At 43.9% G+C, this 21,991-nt stretch overlaps 2 protein-coding genes across 2 annotated transcripts in view; one reads left to right on the top strand and one right to left on the bottom strand.

Annotated features, from left to right (window-relative positions):
• The first annotated feature begins 5,926 nt into the window (after window positions 1–5,926).
• NINJ2 (ninjurin 2) lies at window positions 5,927–7,946 on the top strand. The gene is made up of 3 exons (XM_027857284.1): window positions 5,927–6,095; window positions 7,036–7,213; window positions 7,674–7,946. Exons 1-2 carry the CDS (start codon window positions 5,942–5,944, stop codon window positions 7,194–7,196), a joined length of 315 nt encoding a protein of 104 aa, XP_027713085.1. The 5' UTR covers window positions 5,927–5,941; the 3' UTR covers window positions 7,197–7,213; window positions 7,674–7,946.
• Window positions 7,947–9,615: 1,669 nt separating this feature from the next.
• B4GALNT3 (beta-1,4-N-acetyl-galactosaminyltransferase 3) overlaps window positions 9,616–21,991 on the bottom strand; it is a 148,567-nt gene continuing 136,191 nt past the window's right edge. The window contains exons 16-20 of the mRNA XM_027857354.1: window positions 21,038–21,191; window positions 20,697–20,769; window positions 19,904–20,057; window positions 17,450–17,576; window positions 9,616–11,696 (exon numbers count right to left, since the gene is read on the bottom strand). Coding sequence (XP_027713155.1) covers window positions 11,588–11,696; window positions 17,450–17,576; window positions 19,904–20,057; window positions 20,697–20,769; window positions 21,038–21,191 — 617 coding nt within the window. The 3' untranslated portion in view covers window positions 9,616–11,587. The remainder of the gene's footprint in view (window positions 11,697–17,449; window positions 17,577–19,903; window positions 20,058–20,696; window positions 20,770–21,037; window positions 21,192–21,991) is intronic.

Here is a 21,991-nt window from a genome sequence, read left to right as displayed (position 1 = left end):
AATTTGGCAGCTGCATGGAGGATGGATGGAACTAAGACCCTGGAAATGGAAACAAGAAGGGGGTCATTGTAATAGGTTAGGAGCCCTGAGGATTTGAACTAGGGCTGAAATGCATGTTTACATTAATTGTAAACAGTTGGTAACTGTTAGGATGTGGGGAGAGAGGGGCAAGTCAAGGATAACTCTAAGTTTCAAGCTTGGGAAGAATGGGGATATGCCCAACAGAAATAGGGAAGTTTGGATGAGGGATAGGTTTGTATATCACAGCTTCTAGTCCTCTCAAAATTTTAATCACCCTATTCTGGATGTGCTCCATCTTTGTCAGTGTTCTTCCTAAAATGTGAGTACAATACAAAGATCAGAATATAGTGGAACTATCACCTCTCTTATTCTGGTCACTATACTTCTATCAACTTAACTTAAAGTTACATTTGCTCCTCTGACCACCATGTCCTTCTGTTCTATTGACTTGTAGCATACTGAAATCCCTGGGTTGTTTTTTCACATGAATGTTGTCTAGATACAGCTTATCATCTTACATTTCTACAGTTGGTATTCTAAATCCACATGTGAGACCCTACACTTATCCCTTATCAGTTTCTTCTTTCATTGAATCATTCAACCAAGCTTTTTCCTTGTCAGTTCTGTCATCCAATATGAATGGGTTTAAGTCCCTAAAACATGGAAAGGAAAGGTAGAGAATTCTCATCCTCAGAGGATCAAAATCCACCTTCTCCCTCAAACATTCTCTGCCATGCAAAAGTCTGATATCTTTGAGGTGAAACACTCCCTGCAAAGATTAAAGTTCCCTAAACCCAAGTCCTATGAAAAAAAATAGGGGAAATGGAAGGAAGAGGTAGATTGTATTTAATTTCTTTGAAAATCTTTCCAATTTCCATTAGGCCCATTTCCTCATTTCTATTAGACCCTAGACACTCCGGGAATTTTGTTAGCTGTAAATGTGTTCTAACTCTGGTGGATAGAAGCCTTGTAACAGCAGGGCTTATGTTTGCTGTCAGTCCTATAAAGTTCTCCAAAGTGCTTAGTAAAGGAAGGTTGGAACTTAGGGTAGAACAAATACCATAAAGGAGGCAGGGCAGGTCTGTAGGATGCCAAGTCATTAAGCACTTCAAGTCACTGCCGCTTCCCCTTCAGGAAATTGGGTGAAATGGCTCCTGGGACAAGTTACCTGATTGCCCTCTAGAGGCCAAGCTTAGTACATAGGAAATACTGATAATGAGATCCCCAGACACAGAGAAACATCTTGCTTAGGAGGCTGCTGTGACAAGGGAGGAAGGTTTATACCAGAATCCAAGTGAATCATTCCTTCCTTGCACTTCTTTCTCCTCAGAGCTATCCCAAATGCGACCACACCCCTGGGGGCCCTTCATTGCTTGCGCCAATCCAGTCTCCAGGCTTCCTCCTTAGACATATGTCAGGGCTGTTTATACCTTTCTAGCAAAGGCACCAGGGGACAGCAAGCTGGATAAGGCAACTAACAGTGGAATGGGCTTCAACCATAGGGGTGAAGGTTAGAAATAAAGAGAACTTGTGAAACTCAGTGACGAATTTTTAAAAGGGGCGAGCAGTTTACATGTTTTCTTGTTTAATCATCACAGCAACCTTGTATGGTAGGTACGATTATTATCCCCACTTTATATTCAGGGTCTGAATCTTGCTGCTTGCAATGTAGGTCCCCTGGAGGAAGGTGTCTCAGATTCAAGGAACTCTATCGGTCAGCCTCCACTAAAATTTCAAGAAAGTAACAACCAGATGTGGGAGGATCTGGAAAGGATTCCTAAGAGGTGGAAACTGAGTTGTGCCTTGAAGGAAGCCAACATAGCTTAAAAGGCCCCTTATGTGACTACTACTAGTCAGCCAGAGTACAAAGTTGGTTCAAAGCAGTAATACGACAGTAATAAAATGACAGTAATAAAAGATTTCCCCTATAAACCTGAGGGCACACTTTCCCACAAATACACATACTATCAGTAGGAAGGATAGACACAGACAAGGAATATATATGGCAATAACACATTTGCAGAAAGTCAAATCACACCTCTATCACTGAACCGTGTTATCTGGCTTACTATTAAAAGCTGATATGGTCTAGTTATATCATTGCATTTCTCCTGCTGAACCTGATCCCTACTGATCTCCCCTGGGCATGCAGTCTATTGGATGTCTGCATTGGCTCCTGCTCTCCTGGATGCATAATGTCTGGTGGACGCTGCCAGGACCAGCCGCATGGGTCATGTGGGTGTAGAGTCAGCTTCCATTTTATGGTTTCAGTTGAAGCACTTGATTGTAAGACTATCTCTTCCTCATTAGAAGTCTGGGCTTCTATAGTATTTTTTACAGGTCTTTTAGGAAAACAGCAACCCTCAGCCAGACATCTAGCATTAGTGCAAACAGCCATAGAAATGAAATCTTCTCAGATTTTTTTTCAACCCTTATTATCTTGCTCCCTTCAAAAGCTAGGTTACTGAGATCTCTCATCTTGAGCAAGACAGTCTCAGCCTCTTGCTCCAAGCCCTTTAGAACAAAACTCTTTAGAACCAAGAACAGATATGTTTCTAGCTAATTAGTACTTTCAGGCTCTGGCATGTTTATTTTGTTTTGCTAAACTTCCTGGTTGCTGAGCCTTGGATCATCACAGGTGACCCCACTCTCTCGGTGAGCATTCCATATACCTTCTAATTTTAAGCTGTGAAGTCTAAAGTATACCTAGTCGTGAGCTTTTGTTTCAAATTATTTTTATAGCAAAAGAAAAGGGGCTCTAAATTCCTATGCAAGCGCTTAGGTATCTAAGACATCAAATACAGGGACAGGGTCTATTTAATCCAAGAAAAAAATTCATAGAATTCAGACATATAAACAGTTAAGACAACTAGCCTTCTCTCTCCACATTCCCAGGAGCACAAGACATATAATACTGCCGTAGGTGAAGTCCCCTACAAAGAAGACAAGAAGTTGGGGCTGAGCCAAGTAACTTACCGCTTTGGTGAACTTCACCCCTCATAGGGCTATAAAGTGTTATAGAACTTCTGACAAGTTTACTCCTTCCCCAGATCTGCAAAATTCCCATAATTCACACCATCAGTGAAGGGCAAGGTCTGTATAATGGCTCTGTCCTTTGCTGCTCCACAGCTTTGACTCCTCTTTGGTTCAGTGAATGTAGTCCAGTGAGAACAGAGCAGAAGAATGGAATGTTGACCGTGAAGCCTTAGACCCTTCTTAGGTGTGTGACTTTGAATAAGTCACCTCTCTATGCCTCAGTTTCCTCATCTGTAAAACACTCATAATAATAGCACCTATTTTATATGGTTTATCGAAAGGATTGAATGTAATAATGTTCTTTGCAAACATTAAAGTGCTATATAAGCATGAGCTATTGGTATTATTTTCTATTGGTTCCAGGATGATTGGTCAAGGAATTGGTCCATTGCTAGGGTCACATAGTTCCTCAGTTTCCAGAAAGGGTCACCTGGCTGTGCTTCGGTGAACCAATCCATATGCTACTGACTGGATTCTCTCTGTCCCAACTTCAGGCTTTTCATGCAGTCTCTCTCTTCATTTATGCCACCATGCTGTTTTTATAAAGGGCAAAGGCCAAAAGTGCTTGAAAAGGCTGTGTTTGCCTGGCCTTGAACCGCATCATTTAACTAATCAATTCCAATTCACATCAAAGAATTAACCGTGTCAAGAAAATGTTACGCTGTGCCAATGCCAGAACAGAGTCCTCATCAGTGGGCAATGACTCCCATCTGTGAGGATCTAGCCCCATTTCCTGGGCTCCAGTCTCAAAACTTTGGGGTCATCTTTGATCCCATCATCTCTCTTTCTCTCCCATATCAAGACCTAGTGTCATGAAGTTGGAGGACTTGTGTTCAAATCCTGAGCCTGCTGTTTGCTAGCTTGTGAAAATCACTTTACCTCATTAAGCCTCAGTTTATTGTAGATCAGCTACATGTTGCACATGTTATATTACACTTTCAACTCCAGTTAGGTAGGGCCCTCATTGAGGTGCCTAGAAGGGTTACCAAGCAATGTAAGCAGTTGCGGTCTAGGTCCTGCCTTTACCATCTATATCTGTATTGGTCTTAACTGGGTTATGGTGAAAGCATCCCAGGGATTCTTCAAATTTTGAGATAGAGTTCCCATATTCCTCCAATGTACATGGAGACATGAATTGCCTGCGACTCATGGAGCTTCTTCAGAGTTTCAGCAACATGGTCCTAGAGATAGGATGCATATGATGGGTATGTGCTGGCAGAAAGAAGCAAGTGTTAAGGGGGCAGCTAGGTGGCACTGTAGATATAGTTCTGGGCCTGGAGTTAGGAAGACCTGAGTTCAAATCCAGCCTCAGACACTTACGAGCTGTGTGAGCTTGGGAAAGTCATTTAAGCTCTGTTTGCCTCAGTTTCCTCATCTGTAAAATGGGGATAATAGTAGCACCTTCCTCCCAGCGTTGTTGTGAGAATCAAATGAAATTGTAGAGCACTTATCACAGTGCCTGGCACATAGTCAAGTGCTATGTAAATGTTTTTTATTATTGTTATGATTATGATTATTAATGGAGCTGCGGGTGAAGGTAGTTCTTCACGTTGTTGGAACCCTGCTAACCTTATGCTCTTGGGTCTTTAGTATCAAGGATGAGAAATGAAATGAAGTGCTCTTTTAGTCCTTCAGATTTAGCCTTTTGGTTATCTTCTTCCTAAAACTTCCAGCCCTCTTCTGGGACCCGGGGTCTCATGCCCAGCCTTGGTCTTGCCGCTCTACACTGGCTGTTATTCATTCTAGACAGGCAACAGGTAGAATAGCCTATATGTGCCTATATTTGGAGACGTATCTGCAAATACACATATGTTTATGCATGTTTTAGGGAAAGGGAGTTGGGAATTGTACATGTATAGGCATGTATTAACACCTTTCTCCATGTGTGCAGGTATGTAAAGGGATTCCTGTATAGGTCGTGTACAAGTGTGAGAGTGGGAAGGGTTATGGAGCCCTACCCCTACCAAATAATGAATCCATTCTACAAAATCCCCAACAAAGAATTAACCAGTCTCCACTTGAAGACCTTCCTTGACAAGGGGTTTTCTGCTTCCTGAGGCAGTTCATTTCATTTTTACATAGTTCTAATTATTAGGAAGTTTTCCCTTATATCGAACTAAAACCTATCTCCTTATGATTTCCACCCATTGTTCCCCTAGTTCTGCCCTCCATGTCTAAACAAAACAAATCTAATCCCTCCTTCCACATAAGAGCTCTTGGAATATTTGAAGCCAGCTATCATGCCTTTCCCTCCCCACAAATCTCTTCTGTAGCCTAAACATTCCCAGTTCCTTCAAGTGATTCTCATACGGAGGATTCTGGGCATGCCCTCCCCCACCCCCACTACTGTGGGAAAGTGTCTCAATCAGAGAAAGGAGTAGAAACCTGGAAGTTGAGGTCAAGCAGGGAAGCCAGAAGTGGAGTGAGCATTTCACAGGGGGTGTGTGTATGTGTGTGTGTGTGTGTGTGTGTGTGTGTGTGTGTGTGTGTGTGTGTGTGTGTGTGTATTTAAGTGTAGGGTAGAAAGAGCATTCTCTAAAACACTAGTCATAGACTCTCAGTATTAGAATTCATAGTGTTAAAGTGATAAGTGACCCTAGAAACTGAATACTCCAACTCTAAAGAGTTTTATAGATGGGAAAACTGAGGTGCAGAGAGTGGGTGATATGATCCTGTTGGGATCCCACAGCAAAGTAGCTGCAGAGTCTAGATTAGAACTCAGGTCTCCTGACTCCCAACCCAAGGCTTTTCCTGCTGCACTAAATCCTGGGATTTCCTGGTTAACTTTGTTTCTTCTTCTTTGTAGCCTAGGAATCCCAGCCCTAGGAGGGACCTGCCTATCAACTTTAACCGTTATGCCACAAAAAAGAGTGTTTCGGAGAGCATGTTGGACGTGGCTCTCTTCATGTCCAATGCCACTCGTCTGAAGGCTGTTCTGGAGCAGGAACCATCCTCCCCCTACTACATAGTCCTGGTCACCCTCCTCAGCATCTCTCTCCTCTTGCAGGTGGTCATTGGGATCCTCCTCATCATAACTGGTGAGGAACCAGGGATACTGAAAGAGCTGTTCCTTGTTGCATCTTGAGGATATCTAGCAAGGGGGAACATATTACCTCCCAACACAGCCAATTCTATTTTGGGTTAACTAATAGGACATTGTTCTCTGACGTTAAGCCTAAACTTACTTCCCTAAAACTATCGCCCTTTGCTCCTAATTCTTCACTTGGGAACCAAAAAGAACAAATCTCTCTCCCACCAGATAGCTTCCCCAGATTTTTTTTTTTCTTGAATTGATTTTTCCTAGATTGCTTTCAGTTTTAGATTCTTCAGTTTTTAAAAGAACATTTTATTCTCACTGATTGGGGAGGGGAGAGAAGGGGAGGTTGGTGTTGGGGCTTTCCATTGTCCCTTTTACCTTCTCTTGCGAGAAGGGATATCAACCTTCCTCCACTATAAGGCAATAACTTTGCAACGTCAAGAAGACATTGTTCAATCTTGGCATGTCACTGAAAATCTCCCCTGCCCCTCCATAACTTATGTAACCTTCAGTCTTCTGTTGGGCTCTTTCTTGAAGTCAACCTGTGGTGGGCAATTTCGTTGCCATGGCCTGCTGCCTAGCCAAGGCTTTGTTGTGATCCAGTAAGATAATACACTTTGCAAACCTTAAAGTTCTATCATTGATGATGATGATGATTGTCAAATTGTGAAAGCCCTTTATAAACTACAAAATACTATGTAAATATAAGTATTATTACAGCTGTTAGACATCGCCTTATAGAAGCCCCAGATACTGGCCCGTGTTGGGGAAGCAGAAATTTCAGCTTTCTGACTGCCTTACCCTACCCTATGCACACTGTTGCACCTAGCGCTCCAGTCTATGGTTCTAGCTTGTGAGGCTTTAAGAGAGATGCCCATCTGTGGCCTCTGGCTCCGACAATTATACCCACTCATCTCCCCTACTTTTCCAATCCTCTACAGCCCGAATGAATTTGAATGAGGCATCAAAACAACAGCGGCTAAACCAGCTCAACGACACAACCATGGTCATGGTCTTCATAACTGTCATCATCAACATTTTCATCACGGCCTTTGGAGTGCAGAAGATAGGGCAACCCTGGCCCACACCCAGACCCTACTGAATCTAGCTGGGGCCTAGGTGAGGATAAAGGATGGAAGGACACTGTTCAAGCACACACGTGGTCTGCTCCCTGGCCTCGGGGAGAGTGGGGGGGGGAAGGGTGGGATCCTTGCAGAACAAGAAAGTACTGCCTAAACACCAGTTTAGGGGGTGAGGCTTGGGAAAGGGCCTAAATAAGGAGATGGGGGAGGGTTAGGTCATATTATGAAGGGGAGCAGCAACAGAGGATAAGAGGAGAGTCTGGGGGCAGGCCCCTCAGCAATTTCTAGGAATTAGTTATGAAGGAAACTTCCCTTTGTCTTGTCTTAGACTCACTATGTGGTGGTCAGGGTGAGACACTTGTTCTCTCCTAGACCTAAGTTTTTCTCCTGGTTAGGAGTGGTCAGCTCCTATAGTGAAGAGAATAAAGGAAGTAAAAAGTTTTTCATGCCACTCTCACCACCTCCCCAGCTCACCTCTCTCTTTGTTTCTCCTACAGGTGAGGGCCCTGGAGCTCTTTCTACTTCCCTTCTCTTTGACTTCTGCCAGCTCTGAGGACCTCTGCCCAGCTCATTGGGCCTTCTTGATAGCACCTGGGAAGGCTCCCAACATGGAAGTGTTCATCTCCAATACAAGCTCAAATACTAAAGTATTTGGTTCTGTTGGTCAACATGACATCTGTATTGGTAGCTGTGGATGCCTTGTGCCCAGGGTGGGGACACTAAACCCCCAGCTGCCACAAGGTGCATGAGTCTGGAGTTACTGCCTCCAGGTCAACCATATTCCTTTCCCTATTCCATAGCCATCCTCCTCTCTCTAAAGAGAAAAGAGCAATCTCTAACTATAAAGAGATCTGCTAAACCAATGACTACATGACAGTCTTTGCACTTTTCAGTTCATAAGCTCAGATTTAGAACTGGAAGAGACCTCAGAAGTCATGTAGTCCAACCTCACCCCCCACCTGCCATTTTACAGATGCGGACACTGAGGCCCAGGGAGGTTTAGGTAACTTGCCCAAAGTCACACACATGCAGGTATCAGGTCAGAGGCAGAATCTGACCTCATGCCTTCTGACTCTAGAGCTCTTTCCACCAAACCACACTGCTAATTATGTATGTCCATTTAAGAGGGCAGTCTTAGGCTTCTTCAATTACACTACCCAGCTCTGGAAGAGAACATACCTAGAACCTTGAGACAGAGAAGACTACTCAAATCAGCCCTTTTCCTTAGAATTCCACTGTCAAATAGTTTCTCCCTCCCTGCTTGGGCAGCCTTGCACTAGAGGTTTGCCAGATTGATTTCAGGCACTGTCAACTTTTGATCATTCATGGGTGCATTATCCATTTTGTGGATTACCATAGCAAAATTTTAATCAAAGTTTGGCTTTTTCCCCAATAGCATACCATTTTCCTTCCAGTTTCCCCGCACAGCTGCTAAGACATGCTCAGAGAATGCAAACTGATTTTAGCATTAGCCAAGCACAACCAGAAAAAGCAACTTGTAAACTGTGAGGGTTGGAAGGTGCCAGAGAGGTAATCTAGGCCCTCATTTTATAAATTAAGAACCTAGAGTCCAGAGAGGTTGTGACTTGCTCAAGTTCACAGAGGTAGAGATTCAACTTGAATCCGGGTCGTTTCACTGAGTTTGCTTGTGTAGTACCTATAGAAAGATCAGAAAATGTATCCCCAATCCAGATAGAAGTCATTTTTGGAGTATCTGCTGCTTTAAGGCAATCCTAACCATAGCTCCTTCCAATCAATGTGAACCATTGAGAACTGACCAAATAGGATTATTCTGGAATAAGCTGTGGTCATTACTCTCTCCAAATCTGCCTGGCCCCATGCTCAAAGCTTCTAGACGGAAGCTTTCAAGGGAGAGGCTCAGCACTCATTGGCTGTAGGTAATAATAATGATCTCACATTTACACAGTACTTTCAGGCCTGAAAGGTGATTTTATAGCGTCATAGACTGAATCCAAAGTTCACCTAGTCCAACCCCCTCATTCTACAAATGAGGAAACAGAACATCTGGTAACGCGGGTAGTAAGTGGAGGAGACTGGAATTGAACTTTCTCACCTTGCACCATGCTTATTAGCCCCATTTTGCAGATGGGGTAACTGAGACTCAGAGAGGTTAAGTGTAACTTGCCCATGGCCATATAGCTAAGGTAGTGTCAGAGCAATGGAACAAGTTTGCTGATTTTCCACTGCATCATCCTATTAACTGAGGGCAGAGACCATTTCTTCTCCCTTTATAATCCCACGGAACATAGTCACTCATAGCAGACACCTAATACATTGTTACATGTGAGGGTAGCACTGATATCTTTGACATAGCCATTGGTGGATGTGAGACACGGCTGACAGACATGAGACAGAGGCCATGATACCCTTCATCCCAAACCCTCCCTGCATGGATAGGTAAGAAGAAAACACAAGACCTGGATTTTTCTAAGATGCTGTATTTAGCCTTTTCTTTCCCCAACCCACTCTTTCTTTTATAGAATAGAGACCTAGGGGGCCTCTCTTTCTTAAGGCAGATGGTACAGAGGTAACAGTACAGAAATCAGACACGAGGCACTTAGGTTCAAGGTCCAGGGAAGGAAATTAGGGTGTGGGACTGGGAGGTTGGGGCAGGGGCTCTGGGAATCTGAAGGAGAAGATGAACCAGGAGGGTGATTTCCAATTTGCTTTTGCCAGTCAAAGCCTATTTCAGACCTTTCAAAGAAGTTTCTGCAGAGGAAAACTACTCTGAGAGAAAATGAACATCTCACACGGACAACCTCAACTCTCTTCTTCTCTCTGTCATTGGCTCTGTTCAGAATGCAGCAGGTTTGACTGGGGATAGAGTTCAGCTATAGGCTGAGGTCTTGGACCCTGATTCACTTCCCCCTAATTCCCTTCCCATTAACCAGGGGGTTCCTTCTTTTTTTCACATACCTAGACAGACACTGGAGTACTGAGACTCAGTATTGAATGCACCATTGGTGAATGCAGCAGCAGGAGAATTCCCAGTCACAAAGGCAGCCTGAGGATTAGTGCAAGATTCATATGGAATGACCATGTGGGGAACAGCAGGCAGAGGTAGAAGCCTGGTGAATGGGCCAAAGGGCTGTGCTCCTAATGATGCTCTTCACTTAGTCTCCTTACTCCTCTCCCTACTCTAGAGGAGGAGCTTCCTCCCTTCTTGTTCCTCTCACGCCAAGTTCCAGGAGCTTCGGCTAATTCAGAGTGATCCTTACCTTTTCCGGGTGCCTATCTGGAAATATTTCAAAATACCAAGGCTGAGGAGGAATAAACAGTACCTGAACCCCTTCCTGTACATCTGCATAGACCAGCAGTTCCCTTTTCCTGCTTCCCTCCCATGTTTTTTCCTCTCCACTAGCTTCCCCTAGAGAAGAGACTTTCTATTCCTCTGCTCTGCAGAAAATAGTCTACAAATCCAGTGGTGAAGGTGGGAGGTTGGGATGGGATTGGAACTCAACAGACTCCCACTTTCCCTTTAAAACCTACTCCTTGTAGTTTCCATATTGGTTACTGGCCCCAAAGGAGTGGTGGGGTGGGGATTTCAGCCCTGTGCTCTGGCCAGCCTGAGCTCAGCTTCTCTGACTGGATAAGGTTAATGCCCTGTTGCTGATGGCCAAGTCAGGTGATTGGAAGCACTTGCTTTCGGTCTTTTTGTGGGAGGAATGAGGGACAGGGATATAGGCTGAGGCAGGGAGGGTCCCCATCTTGAGAAGGCTTGACTCTTGGAGTGTGTTCAATAAGGTTTCAACCTTGATCACAAGAGAGCTTCTGGGGAAGGCATGGGGGAAACAACATGACATAGTAGAGGGTCAGAGATCCACTATTGAGAATATTCCCCAAAGGTACCACCTCATCCCCCTGGGGAGTTGTTTTCCCATCTGAGAAATCAAGGATTCTCATAGTCTGTGTTGGTTGAGAGAATATGGTGGAAAGATACCACCTCCCACCCCTCTACCACCAACCAATAATTTTTTTTAAAGAGAAAGTCTCTGTTTCATGGTCTTGCTCCCTACAAAGGGCCAGCTGGTTGTGGAAAGCTTCTTATCTGGTGAACAAATTGCTCCTTCCCTTGCCACTTTCCACTTCCTGAAGAGGTATTCCAACTTTGCCACCCAGGCCTGGACCCTACCACCCTCCACAGACCCTCCACTTAGAAATCCTTCCTGTCAAAGGAAGGGGGAGATTACAACACTGCCACCTATTCAGACTCCACATTCAGGTCCACAGGTGGCAAGATGGCTCTCAATAGTGTTGGGCAGGGTGTGAGGGGGTGCTGGCTCACTCCTCCTATTCATTCTCATTTCCCCTCCAGTGGTGGGCAGGAGTGGAAGCATCTGCAGGTCAGGAGGCAGGAATTAGTCAGTTCTGCCTGGGCATCCTTCTGAGATCATGGCATGTTCAACTGGCGACGGTTCCACATGCCCCGCTTGGAGTGATATCGATGGAAGAAATTCCTAAGGGAGAGACGTTCCACTTCTAGGCCAGCCTGTAGAATCCTGAAGAACCGAGAGAGACAGGAGAAACCAACATAAGTGGCAAGGAGATATAGGGAAGATCTTGGGGCCCTTAAGAATATATCCCTGTTCCACAGTGGATAGAGCTCCAGCCTTGGAGTCAGGAGGACCTGAGTTCAAATCTGGCCTCAGACATTTGACACATACTAGCTGTGTGACCCTGGGCAAGTCACTTAACCCTGACTGCCTCACCAAAAAAGGGGAAAAAAAGAAAATATCCCCATTCACAATGAGGTCTCTCCCTTACATTTAGGCCTTCCTCTGAGGGCCTGCACACACTAGGGAAATGTCCACAGGCAGATGGTTCTTCAGCTCATCTTCTAGAGGGCAATGGGACAGATGGAGAATGCTAGGCTCACTAGAGATGGGTGGGAAGTTTAGGGCCACCTTCACTGGCCTTTTTAAACCTTCTCTCTGTCATGGGATCATCCTAATCAATCTCACCCTCCGGACACCCCTGTGACCATGGGAAGAGGGGAGTCTGTGTGCCCCTCTGTACCTAGAATAGAGCTCTGAATAGAAGAGATATAATGGAGAGACAGAAAACTGACTTTGAAGTCAGGAAGCCAGGAAGCCAGAAAGACATACTTCCTATGTGACACCAGGCAAGTCATTTAACATCTCAGTGTTCTAGGCAACTCTCTAAGATTCTAAGTGGTAGAAAAGATGCTAGCCTACCAAAGGGAGTTTCCTCATCTTCATCTCCATATTTCCTGGTCCTGCTCATACTTTCTCTACTAATTCTACCTCCATCAGTATCCCAGGTTGGAGTACCGATACAATCTCCTCCTTCATGTCCCCAGTCATCAGGACTGGGCGTGCGAGTGCCTGTCCTGCTGCCTTTTGTGTTATCTCTGGCTAGAGGTAGAAATAGCTGGAATCAGATGGCACTCATATTTCAATAAGCCTTAGAAGCCTCCCTGGGCCACTGAGAAAGGCAATGAAATGGGAGTGGGCAGGAAGAGATGTATCACCTTTGATTTCATTCTGCTCTCTCAAACAAGCATGAAGCAATGTTATTTTCTACAGGGTGCCCCAAATAACTGCACTAAGACTTTCAGGATACCCTATATAATGCTTTCCTCGGGTTATCCTTCTGCTCAAAAACTGTCAGTAGCTCCTTATTTTCTACCATATCAATCATTTAGTTAGTCAATAAACATTTATTAAGTGACTAATATGTGCCAGGCACTGTGCTAAGTGTTAAGGATACAAAAAGAGGCAAAAGACAGTCCCTGCCCTCAAGAAGTTTACACTCTAATACCAAGTATAAATTTCCTAGACCTGGCAATTGAGACCCTCCATAAGATCATGGAGGCCCTTACATGCTCCCTTGACTCCATTAGGCCAGTTCCTTCATCGTCTCAACACACCGTCATCACTTTTATTTCCTTGCCTTTATTCTCCCTTAAGCTGGAATGCTCTCCTTTCTCTCTGCCTACCCTTACACTTTTAAGGCCCAGCACAAGTCCAACTCTTCTGCGGGAAGCCTTTCTTGATTTCACTCTAGTTTTAATGGCTCTTTTGATTCTTTGGCCTCCTATAGCATTTATTTTTATAACCCCCAAACTAGAATTTTACACTTTGTTGTATATGATACAGTATAATTAACAAGAGAGATTGTAACAAAGGCAGGGACCATATGTCTAATTCTCCAACCAAGCAATCAGCAAACATATTGAATACCTGTGTGCTCAAAATGACTGGGCCCTATATAGGAAATAAAAAGCATAGAGGGGGGCAGCTAGGTGGTGCAGTGGATAACACTCCAGCCTTGGAATCAGGAGGACCTGAGTTCAAATCCGGCCTTAGACACTTGACACTTACTAGCTGTGTGACCCTGGGCAAGTCACTTAACCCCGATTGCCTCACCAAAAAAGCAAAAAAAAAAACAAAAAACAAAAACAAAAACATAGAGGGATAAAGTATACACACAAAATTTAATAGAAGAGATAATATACACATAAGAAGAAAACTAATATACTTCCCTGCATTATAAATAGTAGCGACTTAGGCATCATCCTTAATCTCTCACCACCTCCCACCCCACCATCCAAGCAGTTACCAATTTCACCTTTTCAACAACCCTCCACTAAGCCTTCTCTCCTCTGACAATGCCACCACTCAGGAGCAGGCCCTCGTCACCTCACACCTGGATTATCTCAATTGCCTGGAAGGTTTGCCAGCCTCAAGGTTCTCCCCTCTATGATCCATCCTCCATCCAGCCACCAAAGTGATTTTCTTTTTTTTCTTTTTCTTTCTTTCTTTCTTTCTTTTTTTTTTTTGGTGAGGCAATGGGGTTAAGTGACTTGCCCAGGGTCACACAGCTAGTTAGTGTCAAGTGTCTGAGGCCAGATTTGAACTCAGGTCCTCCTGACTCCTAGGCCAGTGCTCTATCCACTGTGCCACCTAGCTGTCCCCAAAGTGATTTTCCTAAAGCACATATCTGACCATGTCATCCCTCCTCTCTACTCAATAAATTCCAGTGGCTCCCTATCACCTCCAGGATCAAATGCAAAATGTTCTGTTTGGCATTCAAAGCCTTTTATAACCTATCCCCATCTTTCCAGTCTTCTTACACCTTACTCCTCAACACATACTCTTCGATCCTGTGACTCTGGCCTCCTGGCTGTTCCAAGAACAAGACATTAAATCTCTTGGCTCCAGGAATTTTCTCTGCCTGTTCCCATGCCTAGAATACTCTCCTTCCTCTGCTCCAACTAGTGACCTTCCTGGCTTCCTTTAAGTCTCAACTAAACATCTCACCTTCTTCAGGAAGCCTTCCCCAACCCCTCTTAATTCCTGTGCCTTCCCTCTGTTGATTATTTCCTATTTATCTTGTATATAGCTTGTTTGTTGTTCAGTCATTTCACCATTCCCAACTCTTCATGACCCCACTTGGGGTTTTCTTGGCAAAGATATTGGAGTGGTTTGCCATTCCTTCTCCAGCTCATTTTGCAGATGAGGAAACTGAGGCAAACAGGGTTAAGTGACTTGCCCAGGGTCACATAGCTATTAAGTGTCTTGAGGCCACATTTGAACTCAGACCTTCCTAACTCCAGGCCCAGTGCTTTATCCACTGAGCCACCTAGCTGCCCATATAGCTTGTTTGTATATGACTATTTGCATGCTGTCTCCTCCATTAGATTGTGAACTCCTCAAAAGCAGGTACTAACTTTTCCCTTTCTTTGTATCCTGAGCCTTTAGCATAGTTCCTGTTACACAGTAGGCACTTAAGTGCTTACTGATTAGCCTAGCTAGTAGCATAAGCCTTTTACTTCTCCCTAATTGATTTTTCTTTTGTGTGTGAGGCAACTGGGGTTAAGTGAGTTGCCCAGGGTCACACAGCTAGTAAGTGTCAAGTGTCTAAGGCTAGATTTGAACTCAGGTCCTCCTGACTCCAGGACCAGTGCTCTATCTACTGCTCCACTGAGCTGCCCCTGATCTCTTCTCTCCTCAAGCCTCTTATGTCATTGCCTCTCCCTTCATTCAGTTGAAGACTTTGCCTCATACTTCACTGAGAAAATAGAGACCATTCACTGTGAGATTCTTCTTATCTTCTCCTCTATTTCTCAAAACTCCTTAACACCTTCCCATATTCTCTCCTCCTTTACTCCAGTCTCTGATGAAGAGTTGACCCTTCCCTCTGCCAAGGCAAACAAACATTCCCTCCAATCTTCACAAGCAGACTGTCCCCACAATCATCCCCCTCTCTCTAATCTTCAATATCTCCCTATTGACTGCTACCTACAAAAATGACCCAGTCTCCTAGGCCTGACAAAAAACCCTCACACTATCATCCCATATCTCTCCTCTCTTTCTCAGTCAAAAACCTAGAAAAATCTCTCTCCACCTGTCTCTGTGGTCTCTCCTCTCACACCCACTTCTCAATCTTCGAATTTTGGCTTCTAACCTTGTCACTCAACTGGAACTGCTCTCTCCAGAGTTACCTATGATGTCTTAATTGCCATATCTGATGGCCTTTTCTGATCTCCATCCTTCTTGACTTCTCTGATGCATTTGATCTTATTGGCCACTGTCTCCTCCTACATAATCTTCTGTCTCTGGGTTTTTGTGACACTGCTCTCTCTAGAAGCTCCTCCTACCTGTCTGATCTCTCCTAAGTCTCCTTTGCTCATTATTCAGGCATATTGTGCCCCCTATTTGGGTAGTACCCAAGGCCTTATTCTAGGGCACTTCTATTCTCTTTCTATACTCTCTCACTTGTTGACCTCATCAGGCCTCATGGGTTTGACTCTAATCTCTATCAAGATGACTCCCAAATCTATAACTTACCTGTTGAGTGCCAGCTGAACATTTCAAACCATTCATAGATATTTCAAGGTGGATGTCTTACAAGCATTATATATAACTCAATATATCAAAACCTGAACTCATTACATTTATTAATCCCCCTTCCAAAGTCTTTATTTCTGCCCAGGACCACCATCCTTCCAGTTCACAAACTTGGCATGAACCTTTGCTCCTCACAGCACATATTCAATCAGTTATCCAATATTGTCCTTTTCTATCACCATATTACAATGTCTCTTGTTATCCTTCTCTTCACTCACATAGTCATCGCCCCAGTTCAGGCCCTCATCACCTCTCCCCTGAACTACTTAAATAGCCTCAAGTCTCTCCCCTTTCAATCCATCCTATACACAAATGCTGAAGTAATTTTCCTTAAGGGTAGACCTGACCATATTACTCCAATAAACCACTATTTCCTCTCAGATCTAATGCAAGTTCCACATTTAAAGCCATTCAAAGTCTAGCCCCAACTTAACTTTTCCAACTTTATTATACATCTCCCCTTCTCACACTCTTTGGGGCAAATGGGCCGTGTCTCATCTTTGAACCCCTTTGTAATGGCTGTTCCCAATGCCTGGAATGCATTCCCATTTCACCTCCATTTCCTTTTTTTTTTTTGTAGGGTTTTTTTTTTCCATTTTTATTTTGGAGGTAATGGAGGTTAAGTGACTTGCCCAGGGTCACACAGCTTAGCTAGTAAGTGTCTGGGGCCGCATTTGAACTCAGGTCCTCCTGACTCCAGGGCCAGTACTCTATCCACTGAGCCATCTAGCTGCCCCTCTTCACCTCCATTTTTTAGAATCTCTTTTTTCCTTCAAAACTTCACATGGGGGCAGCTAGGTGGTGCAGTGGGTAGAGCACCGGCCCTGAAGTCAGGAGGACCTGAGCTCAAATCCGGCCTCAGACCAAACACTTGACACGTACTAGCTGTGTGACCTTGGGCATCACTTAACCCTGATTGCCTCACTAAAAAACAAAACAAAACAAAACAAAAAAACTTCACATAAGCACCACCTACATGTAGTCTTTCTTGATCTGCCCCACCCCAATTTCTTTCTTTCCTTTTTTTTAGCTTATACATATTTTGTATGTATTCTACATGTTGTCTTTCCCAATAGAATGCAAACTCCTTGAGGGCAGGGACTGGTGCATTTTTAGTTTTGTATCTGGGTGCTCAATAAATCCTTGCTGACTGACTGAGCAATTAAAAACAGGCTCCCAATAAATTTGGACTGACTTACTGACAATGACTGACTTCCTAAGAATTTAGAGCCCAATGAGATAGCTTATTCTGTCTAAGGCAGGCATCATACCTTCTATTTGCCCTTCCTGCCCCCTTTCTAGAGCTTCCTTTCTGGGGAGAGAGCTCTAGTAGTGCTTCCTATCCTCCTTCTGAGGTTCCTACCCTCCTCCCAAATCACCTGTCCAGGAGTTCCCAGTCCTCTCCGCCCCAGCGGTCTCGGAATTCCTTGGTATTCATGCCTCCAATCTTGTCCAGGTCTGACTTGTAGATGCCCAGCAGGCCAAATCCATTCACTTCCCAGTAACCTGAGAGCAAACAAGGAGGCAAGGGTGATACTCAGCTCCTCATACCAACAGGACTGTGCTTAAGGTAGTGAAGGGGAAGTCTTCCCACTTAGTTTCAGGAAGGGAAAGAGGGCAGCTCCTAGGTTGAAGTTCCAGGACCCTTTCTGAAGGAATGAGGGTATAGTAGTCTTGGTTTGATTTCTGACTGTCTTTCTGAATGATATCCTCTAGGGTTTAATCAACCCCTTCAGTCAAGCTTTTCCCTCATCCCACTCTCTAAAAGTTATCCTAACATCTGAGGATAGTCTCTCAGCTCTGAGGGATCAGGAAAAACCAAAGGCCTTTCCTCTTGCCTGACACTGACTGACAATCAAGGATGACTTGAAGGAAACATCCAAATGTGTGTCTCAGACCAGGATCATTACAAGTCAGATCCAAGAGGGAGAAATGACCACAGCTGACTTCACAACTTCAGGTAAGACTAAAGAAGGCTCTTTCTAGAGTACCAAAGGGAGCTGAAATGCTGGCCTTCCGGAGAGGAAAAGAGGGAAAGAGGAAGGACAGCTAGACAAGAGATTTTAGTGGACTAAAAGCCCAACAGCGAGACATAGAAGCTGAAAAAAGCATTATTAGAAGTGTGGAGTCAGTTCTTCTAGAGACAATATTTTAGGAAATACATTGGCAAACATGTCCAAAAGATGGTGAGGGGACTACAAAGCGTGGCATAAAAACACCAATTAAAGGAACTGGCTTGTTCAGCACGGAGAAGAGAAAACTTAGGGAGAACATGTAGTATTCTGAAAGTATTTGAAGAATACGTGAAAAGGAATTGGTCTGATTTTGCTTGTCCTAATGATGACGATGGTGATAATAATAATGAAACATTTATACAGTGCCTTAAGGTTCATGAGCACTTTGCAAATATCATCACATTTTATCATCAAAACAACTCTGGGAAGTAGATACTACTGTTGTTCAGTCATTTTTCAGTCATGTCTGACTCTTTATGATCCCATTTGGGTTTTGTTTTGTTTTTTTGGCAAAGATACTAGAGTGGTTTACCATTTCCTTTTTTAGCTCATTTTACCTCTGAGGAAACTGATATAAACAAGGTTATGTGACTTGCCCAGGGTCACACAGCTAGTAAATATCTAAGGCTGGATTTGAATTCAAGTCTTCCTGACTCCAGGTCTAGCATTCTATCCACTATACTACCTAGCTGCCCTAGGTGTTATTATTATCCGCATTTAACAGATGAGGAAATCAAGGCAAATAGCAGGTAAGTGACTTGCCCAGAGTCACACAGCTAGTAAATCTCCGAGGCTGGATATGAACTCAGGTCCAGTGCTCTACCCACTATGCCACCTAGAAGACCAGAACCAGAAGTTATAGGTAGAAGCTGAAGAGAAACTAATTTTAGATAAGGAAAAACTTTCTAACAGAGTTTTGTAAAAGTAGAATGTGATACTGTGGAAAGTAATGAGTTCCTTGTCACTGGGAGTTTTCAAGTAGAGTCTAGATAACCACTTGTTCAGGATGTTGTAAAGAAGATTGCTATTCAGGTGCAGGTTAACCTAGGTGGATTTGGGGTCTCTTCCAAATCTGAGATTCTTCTGATTCCAGATGATTTATGTCCCTTCATACATTCTACTTCACAGCCAAACTGGCCTTCCTCCCATGCTCAGAATTCAGCATTCCATCTTTTGTCCCCGAGTCTTTGCTTTGGCCACCCTCCCCTATGAAATTCACAGCCCCTTCCTCTCTCAGACTCTTAGCTCCTTCAAGCCTCAGATCAGGTGTCCCCTCCTACAGGAAGTCTTTGCTGACCCCCTAGTTGTCAGCATTCTCTTTCCTCTAATCATCTTGTATTCGGTTTACAAGCTATATCCTCCAACATAATGTAAAGAAGGGGCTGTTTTTCCTTTTTGTCTCTGTATCTATTGTGTTTAGCACAATGCCTTATATATGGTAAATATTTACTAAAAGCATATTGAATTGAATTGATTTCTGCGATTCTGTGAACCAGGGGTGAATCCCAAGCTTTTAGAACTACACAAGCTGTTGGGCTGCTGATATTTTTCCTGGATTCCCTCCCTAGCAGGGTAGAAATGGATCAAAGATGGTGGTTTAACTATGATAAGGGTAGCTAGGAGTGTAATCTTACAATGGATGTCTGGTTCCATTGTTGTTGCTTTCAGTACACATATACAGAGTACATAGTTTACTGTTGTAGGATGAGGGGAGCAGAGACCACAGCTAGGTATTAGTGGTAGAGTTCAAGGTAATGACTTGTTTTAGCCTTAGAGAGAATGATCCAAGGGTTCTCTTCAGCCAGGGTCAGTACTTACCCTCAGGCCACTTTGGTGTTGCCCCACACTGCAGCCTCATCACCATGGGAGCAAAGGCCATCTTGCCCTCCACACAGTGCTTCCGAATGACATCGATGACTCCAGGCGGAAAGTGTATATGGAGATCACACAGGAAAATAATGCTATGTGGGTCCTGGAGACAGATGCAGATAGGATCAGGTCAGCTTGCCAGGGCAAACAGGTAGCTCTCCTTCCAGAGGTGTGCTGGTAAATGTTAAACAACCCACTTCCCAAGGGAAAAAAACTTACATACAACACACTAACACTTAATCTTCATTATCAATATTTTCTCTGTCACTTTCTTAAGTCTAGACTCCAGACAATCAACAAAGCAATAATAAATCAAACCCTGATTTATAGCGTTTGCTGATTTCTGGGGTTTAAATGCTCATAATGGAAATTTAACAATCTGAGCTCTCTCCAGAACACCCCTGTCTCCTCCTTCCTTTAGTTTTGTTCAGATCCCTTTCTAATGCAACATCAGTTACCTCTCCTGAGCTGCCAACCAATAGGAAATAGATGGACACATTTAAGATTGTGTCTTCCATGAAACAGAGTTTCTAGGAGCAAATGAGCAGCTGCTCTAGAAATTCAGGCTACCCCGTGGGTTACCCAATCGCCTCCTGGGATAGGCCCACCTTAGTGGGCCTGAAAGAATGCTCCCACCCCCTTTCGCTGGTGAAATTGTTAGCTTTATATGCTTAAAGGGAGCAGTACCACCCTATTCTTCTCTTTCCCTAGTTCAAGACTAAATTCTTTCTGCCCCCTTTACCTTCACCAGGTCCACACCAGCTTGAAGCCCTGCTGAGCGCTCAAAGTTCCCAGTCAACTTCATGTACTGGTAGCTGCAGAGAAGAGAGATTAGACAGTATGCTCAGTCCTGGATTCTGGGGATAGAAGTTCTCTGAAGATGTTGAGCAGGAATAGGGCAGGAATGTGGTGGGGGCTCTGAGATCAGGCTTACAAAAGGAGAAAATAGCCCTAGAGTGGAAGCCAGCCCTACAGCAGAGGTGACTGGGTTTACCTGTTGGCTTTATCTCCAACAATTTGCTTGGGTTCTTAGAAAAATAAAATGCCCAGGTTCTCCCACTGGCCAGCATGTTACTATCTCACCTTCGCAGACTGGATCTCTTAAGTGCCATCTCTACATTCATGTCCTCACTGCTATAGTCAGTGATGATGATGTTGAAATGGGGATCGCCGGTCACCTGGGACAGCTTCTCCATGTCATTGATGAACTGCTGAACCCATCGTGCCTGGTTCTTCACTATCAAGGGATGAGGGACAGGTAGAAAAAAAAAAAAGATAGATGTTAGGCACTGATGCACCCTGTAGGCCCTATCCACCCTCTGCTTATATCATGGCCAATGTGAACTCTATACATGACTTGGAGCCAAAGAGTTTCTCTTACCCCTAATCATGTTAATCATGTACTCTTGCCTCGTCACATCCACTGAACATGCCCACATGAGAATTGCTTGGGATAATGTGTTATGCTACTTAATATAGCCTTGAGTTGGCATAATAATCATGTTTTCTTGTCCATCTTATTATAATCACATTATGTACTTTAATTCATTACAAAACCCTTACCACAACTCTTTATTTTCATATTTCTGTCAATTATTATTGATGCTTTTATTATTTGTAAGACAATTATTGGGGTTTTTTTGTTATTTATTTGGGTTTTTTTTTTTTTTTTGGCAATTGGGGTTAAGTGACTTGCCCAGGGTCACACAGCTAGTAAGCATCAAGTGTTTTGGTCTGAGGCATGATTTGAACTCAGGTCCTCCTGACTTCAGGGCCGGTGCTCTATCCACTGCACCACCTAGCTGCCCCCAAGACAATTATTGTTGTTGTTCAGTCATTTCAGTTGTGTCTGACTCTCTGTGACCCCGTTTGGGGTTTTCTCGCCAAATATACTGGAGTGGTTTGCCATTTCCTTCTCCAGTTTATTTGATAGATGAGGAAACTGAGGTGGTAGATGAGGAAACTGAGGTAAACAGGATTAAGCAACTTGCCCAGGGTCACACAAGCTAGTAAGTGTCTAAGGCCAGATTCCTGACT

This window comes from Vombatus ursinus, unplaced genomic scaffold (genome assembly GCF_900497805.2).
Source record: "Vombatus ursinus unplaced genomic scaffold, bare-nosed wombat genome assembly UNPS02012082.1, whole genome shotgun sequence".
Taxonomy (NCBI): Eukaryota; Metazoa; Chordata; class Mammalia; order Diprotodontia; family Vombatidae; genus Vombatus; species Vombatus ursinus.
Note: the sequence above shows the minus strand (reverse complement) of the source record. Positions and strands in the feature narration are given on the sequence as shown.